Raw genomic sequence first — 7630 nt, 5'->3', positions numbered from 1 at the left:
GGCGATTGGTCATATTTTGCCCAAACCCCCCTGCAGTTTTCAAAATGTCTGAAATGTCCGAAATTTGACTCCTGGGCGTGATTTTTGAGCCGAAATCTGACTCTCTGCATCTATTTTCATTTTCAAATTACGACTTTTTATACCGAAAATATGCCAATTACTGAAAACGGCGATGGGTCATATTTTGCCCAAACCCCCCTGCAGTTTTCAAAAGTCTGAAATGTCCGAAATTTGACTCCTGAGCGTGATTTTTGAGCCGAATTCTGACTCTCTGCACCTATTTTCATTTTCAAATTACGAATTTTTATACTGAAATTATGCCAATTACTGAAAACAGCGATAGGTCATATTTTGCCCAAACCCCCCTGCAGTTTTCAAAATGTCTGAAATGTCCGAAATTTGACTCCTGAGCGTGATTTTTTGTCCGAATTCTGACTCTCTGCACCTATTTTCAGTTTCAAATTACGACTTTTTATACCGAAAATATGCCAATTACTGAAAACGGCGATGGGGTCATATTTTGCCTATATTATTTAATGAGTTCTATTAGTCTGCTGTTTCAGACTTATCAAAACTACATTAAAAAATCGCAACTTGTACATTACAAATCAACTAATACAATATTGAAAATGTGATGCTGACAGTACACTCCTGTAATAATGGCACATATCATCACTATCTCCTAACTGATAAATATTAAAGGAATACCTTTGACATACAAATCCACAGTGAGGTCATAGGTCCCTTTACAAATCTAGGCATAAGTATCCAATGGTAAAACAAGATATAAAATTGAAGGCAAACATATCCATGGACACCACTTAGTCAACAGACATGGCATCATCGTCATCCTTATCTTGATCCTGGGTTTTATCAGAAACCTCCTTCTCTTCTTCCTTCTTACTGCCTTCCTCTTTACCTTTCTTCTTTCCCAAGGCCTGAAAGTAAGAAATAAAATCTATGAATGATCGATTAAATAGTACCATGACTGGTTTCTTGACACCCCAAATACAATACTAAATATGTCTGCTCTACTGTCCTAGTTGTATTTACAGGCAATGAACTACACTAAATCGACAACTAAACACTATCAACATCCTATTGTTTCTTTATTCTACTTTTAAAGCTAGGGATACTTGTCCAAACACTTGGTCATTATTTAAACATTCAAAAAATCTGTTCTGTTTATTATCAAAAATATTTTACTGTCAGTATGTATCCATATTGGCAATTCACAACTATGAGGCAAAGTATCAATTGTCTAGTTATGTGATGAGATGACAAAAGCTTATTACTGTATTCTATTGTATAGTGTGGGCGATACGCCACCATTTAGTTTGTTGGTACTAACCAAACACCTGGAAATATCCTAGCAACATGTGGTCAGGTCACCATGACCTCAATTAACATCCTTCCCGGTGATAGCACAGTATCCTATGATATCAGGTAACAACCTACATTTTGATGTGCATCTATATAGAGCAAGTAATTATCAATAAATTATCAAAAGGAGGCACCAAACCGGGAAGGCTATGTAGCACTATCAAAGGTGCGGAATAATCAGAGGGCGCTAAATATGACCAACGATGCCAATATGAGAACAGAAACGCATAAGGCGAACAATATCAAATGTATCCGATTCACCAACAATTCTATCGAGGGACAACTGACTGCAAGGGACAGTCGGAAAGCAGAGCATAGAGAATGGCATAAAGTTCTGCCGTGAAGATGCCAGCCAAGTCTCCAGAGCAGCCGACACATATATAAGTGTGGTCAGGAAATAACAACAGTTATGTGATGGCCTACACCGTCTGCAAACTTAGACCCATCAGTGAGGATGGAAATGGAGCGGGAGTGTGAAGAAAAGTGTTCAAGAAAATATTGTGTTAAAACTACAATTTTCACCCATGGGAAAGTCAAATAGCCCCATTCACTCATGGTCCCACCTTTGACAAACTCTTAAGAGCTGCATCCTCATAAATACTATAAATGAGAACCAATCTATTGATGGAAACAATCTATACACCGGTTCTCCTACTAGTTGTCCATCATACCAAATGGTAGCACATCAATTTCACAGTGAAGTTGCCCAAAACTTGGGAAAAATGAATGATCAAACTCTTTAAAAATTGGATGACTCCCTTCAATAACACAACATTTAGCCCTTTTGGAAACAATATTGATTAAATTTAAATTAACATTCTGTAGTTCTTACTCATTTTCAGGTATACATTAATATTATACAATATTTGCAAATGTAAATAACATTCCACACATCCTTATGTCACTAACATGTACATTAACTCTAGAACAATGATTTGTGTAAGTCAGCATGTTAAATATTTCACCTTAGCACCCTTAGATATCCAATTACAGAACCACTGTATTCTAGGCACCTTGCAAACACTTCTTAGATGGTTTATGTTCACCACCAGGTTATCTTTGTTGACCATGTCAGTTTGGTGATAAAATAACCATACTACATATTTTTTATCATTACTTTAGTACCTCTTTCTAGTACAGAACTTTCGTGTTATACACGTTTCCTTTCATTTAGCATTATTGGCAACTTGAAAGACTAGACATCTAGCACCTGATGGACTCTGATAAAACCTTTTACATGAAGATAATCTATCTTAACCCTTGAACTGCACATTTAATTTTTGTACTGTCCAACCAGTATGTAAACACAATTCACCCCTAGGGCAAACTCACACTACGTACAAGTATTGAAAGCATTTAACTGTGCATTTGCATTTTGGTGTCCGAACCCAACCTGCCACGACCACCACCAAACATGTACCTGCAGAGAGTTTCAGGATTTCTTCTACTCCAAGCCCAGCCTTGGTATATTCAAGATGTTATAGTCCTTTGCTGTAGTTATATATACAAAGTGGAAGGGCATTATATAAATTCTTTAGGTAAAACAAACCATCAAGGTTTATGTTACATCAAGGCAGAGTGTACACGTTCTTTAACCTTTGTAGGAACAAAAGCTTCCAAAATAAGATTACTAGTTTCAAAATGTCACAGATCAGCTGGGTTTTCATGGATCCGTGGCTCACGACCAACAATGACGCTACGAAGTTTGATCTTGCCAAGAAAGTTGCCTCAACCCATATAAATTATGGGTGTGTACATGCATACACGAGTACTGTATATGCATGGGAATACAAATTATGTACTGTATATCCATTAAGTTAAGAGGCTAGGTGCCCTTAATTAAGTACATAATATTAATTATATATAATACAATTACAGTGGTACCTCCATTTAAGAGTTTAATCCTTTCCCACAGACGGTTCGTAAGCCGAAAATTTGAAAACCAAAGCGAATTTCCCCATAAGAAATAATGTAAATTTCATTAATCCGTTCCACACGCCCAAAAATATTAACTTCAAAGTCAATTTTATACTTAATTCACCCAAATCTTGAGTACTAGAGTATGTACAAGTTATTGCTTACCTTTACTGATGATTTGTTGGTGTATGGAAGATGGTGAAGAAGGGGGGGGGGGGAAGAGAGGTGTTGCTGTTTGGAAAGGGGGGGGGGGAAAGTCCCTTTCAACTATAACATCAGGAAGTGATGACTTGGGTACTTTGTTTTGCAAGAGTACTGTACCACTAGGACCTGGCTGTGGCTCACTGCTTGCTTGTCTTGCTAAGAATCTGTCTAAAGACACTTGTTTTTCCCAATATTTTAACATATGTCTGTAGTGAGACATCACATTGTCATTTAAAAGGTCAATGCAATGGCCTGTTACAGCTTTATCTGAGCGAGTTTTTTCAACAAAATTTTGCAGTTCTTCCCATACATCACACATTTTCTTAATGAGGAAGGGACATCCTCTACTGTCTCAACTCAACTATTTTCTTAGGTTGAACCTTACCACAGACTTTCTTGGTACCCATGGCAAGATATATAACAACAACATATGTTCAAAAACCCCAAAACCCAACAAGCACAAGCACTTCCAGCACATTATTGTAAACACCAATTCACAATGCACCATCAAGCCCTCGGCACATTAGACAAATTACCATTGGTTAGTTCAGCAATCTTACCACCTATGGAGGCAAAACCTTAAAGTACGCAAATATTGTGGAAGTTCATGATGTGCCACATGTCATTTATATCGAGTTATTTGCTGTAAATGTAAACACCTACTACAGTACTTAACAATTTCTACTTTAAAACTACTAGTCTTTACTTGCCAATACATTTTGCCCTTCTATAACAATTTATCAACAACCACAAATTCAATATCATATACAAGTACACTATTTTTTTTTACCTGCATCCAAAAGAAGAGTCGTCTGCTTGACGATTTAAACTTGAGTACATAAACTCTACCAGTCGTGCACTGTGACACACGCTTATATTCACAGTCATCAGGGGAAATAATCACATCCTGAAAAATAACAGATTACTTTAACATTTATGCTTTCAAACCACATTTCAATTAAAAAAATAAATAATTAAGCATTTGACAATCTATACATGCAAGTGCTTGGCAAATAAAATTTGGGTCAGATTTGTCCCTGTAGACTTTATACTGATCTACCAAATGTATCACTTTTAATATAAGATTGTCCATCAAAATTCATGCATTATTTCAGCAGTTTGACAGCCACCTACAATACTTTTGCTTGACTATGGTTACAATGGTTACCAAACATTTATATTCTGAAGATAAAGCTGCCTTGCCTTTCAATTGATGTAAATGTCCTACCTCTTCAACTGTTCCAGTGCCACGGTCCTTCCAACAGATATGCATAAGGGAATCATCTGCTTGGTACAGATACACCAAACCCTTCCTCTTGTCTGGGTACACCATCTGTCCTTTGGTGTACATCTTCCCAGCCTGTAGATTACAACAAATTGAGCTTTCGTCAAATATGTCAAGCTAAAAACCACTTTATTCAGAGCATCTTTGACTGCAAGACAGATGGAATAATACACCACTAAACGCTTCAAGAATACTTAACATCAGAAATTGACTGGGTGAATCTTCCATCAATAATTATAAATAAATTTAGTACTGTATGTTTGGACAAATAGCCATAATGCAATCACAAAAATATTAAGGTTAACCTATCAATAGACAGGTACTGTACGACTCTTAGACACATGTGAGTAGCATGTGTCTTGCAATTCCCAATACATTATTTTTATAGGGCCACACAACAGAACCTCATGCTCCTCCAAAGGGGAAGACATGAGGACAGAAACCTCCAGAAAGATGCCTAGCCCCAGGGAAACCCAAAGGAACCCCGAAAGCAAAATTGAGAGGGAGTCGAACCCAAGTCTAAAAACGTACAGGTATGAAATATCCCACTCCTGCATGAAAATACCATGCATGAGTATGAAAATACCCCCCACCCCAGTAGGAGTATGAGTAGCCTGGGAGAAGCTTCGGCACAGCTTGTTTTAACAAAATAACTGGTCACACAGACCACAATGCTCCCCACCAACCATAACTGGTCACACAGACCACAATGCTCCCCACCAACCAAAACACTCCCAAACCAAGGAAAAACAAAGTCACAGATTTACTTATTAAAGGCTTTAATATATTTAATTTATTTAATAACACAGATTAAAGGTTTACCTTATGGGCGAGGACCACCACAAGTGAGGAAGCCCCCCTGAAAGGAGTGTTGACTGAATGCCCCCAGAGAAAGATAACCTTCACCATGCAAGGCTAGTACTTACAGAGCGCACAGGGAAGGAAACCCTGAGCACATGCAGTTCCAGTACACTAAACTCCTGGCTCACGCACACATCCCTATAGGAACACACCGCCTCAAAAGCAAAAACACCAAAGAAAACGGGATGCCAGAGCACAGTGACTACCAGGCCCGGACATCAGTATAGAACTAGACTCTGCACGCCCTGGCTGACCCAGGCAGGTGGGTGGGGGCAGACTAGTGAAGAAGGGGGGGGGGCAGACTAGTGAAGAAGGGGGGGGCAGACTAGTGAAGAAGGGGGGGGGCAGACTAGTGAAGAAGGGGGGGGCAGACTAGTGAAGAAGGGGGGGGGGGGCAGACTAGTGAAGAAGGGGGGGGGGCAGACTAGTGAAGAAGGGGGGGGCAGACTAGTGAAGAAGGGGGGGGGGCAGACTAGTGAAGAAGGGGGGGGCAGACTAGTGAAGGGGGGGGGGCTAGTTTTACAAAATTTTGTTTTCATTATGGGGGAGTTCGTTTGGGAAATTTTAGGCTACGGTTTCGTTTTAACCATGCGGTAGTCTGTTTTGATTTGCTTATCTTGCTAGGAGCCTTCCCTTGTATGGTGGAAAAGATGATAAACTTTACATTTATTTAAAGTGTTCACAGGCCATTGCTCCCTGCTCCTCTCTGAGGGGGGGGGGCAGGATCTGGCTCATAGTTGTTTTGTTGTATAAGATTCGTTCCTTGGAACAAAAAGTTCCAAGTAGCACGGGCTATGGTGAGCCCGTAGTGGACTTTTTTCTCATAGTCCACAGAAGGCCAACATAACTCGGCAACTGATGACACCTAGTAGTATGGCAGTTATTCAGTGTGATAGCTTCAGAAAACTGACAATTTTCCTCACAGAAAATACAATAACAAAAGCAGTATTAAAAATCAAATTAATGATTTGAATGCACTTGTGTGCAAAGATTCAATGGGCATTATGGAATTTTAATTAATCCAGATTGTAGATGAATGTAGACAATTGGAAACTTACGAGAACAGAAAATTATGGGACACTAGTTATTTCACATTAATATACAAATTTAAACAGGAGGGGAATTAGCAGTAATATCTGAATTTTTTTTAAATTTTCACCAAAGAATGAATAAAAACTCATGAACATAATGTTTTTTCTGTCTTCTTAGCAGCCAGTTAGAAAAGTTATACAAAAGTTGTTAAGTTTCTTACTTCCTTCGTAATCAACTGCTTCTTTATCCTGACGCTTTTCTTTCTCTACAGAAACAATTTTCCTGTTAGTGAATTCCCGTAGCTGCATGAGAACTACTACATCATAGGCCTCGTAGCAGAATAACACTTCCACATTGCGTTCCTGCACAGGAGAAAAAAGAAACACATTAACTGTTATATCCTCAGTATCATAATTCTAAGAACTGTCCAGCATTGCAAACATCACTAAATTATTGTATTGAGTGGAACACCTTAAACCTAAATGGTTCAGAGATTAAGGTGTGGATCAACAAGTAAGTCTGTTTTAGACCTGGAACAGTTCCACACCGGCTAGTCTTAGATGATATAACTACTATTTGAGTCTTATTATTTCCACAACCTATTTTTTTCAGGGGAAAGCCCCTTTGGCTCCCTGAACTACTATACTGATATTGTGCCCAACTACAAGGTGCCATCAGTTGTGGAGTTCGTATTGACAGAACCTGACCCACCTCACAGGTACCGGGAGCAAAGGCAGTTATGAAAAAAATTTGTCAACTTATTTCTGTTTGCCACCACCAAAGCAAGGCACCCAGAAAGTCAATGCAACAAAATAGACCATAGCCTCAAAACCACCAAATGAACAACAATGTAAATAAACAATTGAAAATTCGTGAAACTTGAGCTAGCTCATTTGCCTCCACCTCCCTCAACATTTGGGGGAAGGAGGGAGGAAGTCAGGTGTCAGC

General features: G+C 38.9%; 1 protein-coding gene across 1 annotated transcript; it reads right to left on the bottom strand.

Moving 5' to 3' along the window:
- Nucleotides 1-225: 225 nt before the first annotated feature.
- LOC138349701 (proteasomal ubiquitin receptor ADRM1-A-like) lies at nucleotides 226-7371 on the bottom strand. The gene is made up of 4 exons (XM_069312296.1): nucleotides 6903-7371; nucleotides 4733-4864; nucleotides 4295-4411; nucleotides 226-938 (listed from the first exon to the last, which is right to left on the bottom strand). The coding sequence occupies exons 2-4, from the start codon at nucleotides 4853-4855 to the stop codon at nucleotides 822-824; spliced, it is 357 nt and encodes a 118-aa protein (XP_069168397.1). The 5' UTR covers nucleotides 4856-4864; nucleotides 6903-7371; the 3' UTR covers nucleotides 226-821.
- Between the last annotated feature and the right edge of the window lie 259 nt (nucleotides 7372-7630).

This window comes from Procambarus clarkii, chromosome 71 (assembly GCF_040958095.1).
Source record: "Procambarus clarkii isolate CNS0578487 chromosome 71, FALCON_Pclarkii_2.0, whole genome shotgun sequence".
NCBI lineage: Eukaryota > Metazoa > Arthropoda > Malacostraca > Decapoda > Cambaridae > Procambarus > Procambarus clarkii.
The sequence above is the reverse complement of the archived record's forward strand: the minus strand, read 5'-3'. Positions and strand labels throughout refer to the sequence as shown.

Coding starts and splice junctions, on each gene's coding strand:
- LOC138349701 (XM_069312296.1), bottom strand. CDS start 4,855: ATGTACACCAAAGGACAGATGGTGTACCCAGACAAGAGGAAGGGTTTG. Junction 4,412..4,732: donor GCACTGGAACAGTTGAAGAG/GTAGGACATTTA, acceptor GTTATTTTTCAG/GATGTGATTATTTCCCCTGA. Junction 939..4,294: donor GACTCTTCTTTTGGATGCAG/GTAAAAAAAAAT, acceptor TCTTACTTTCAG/GCCTTGGGAAAGAAGAAAGG.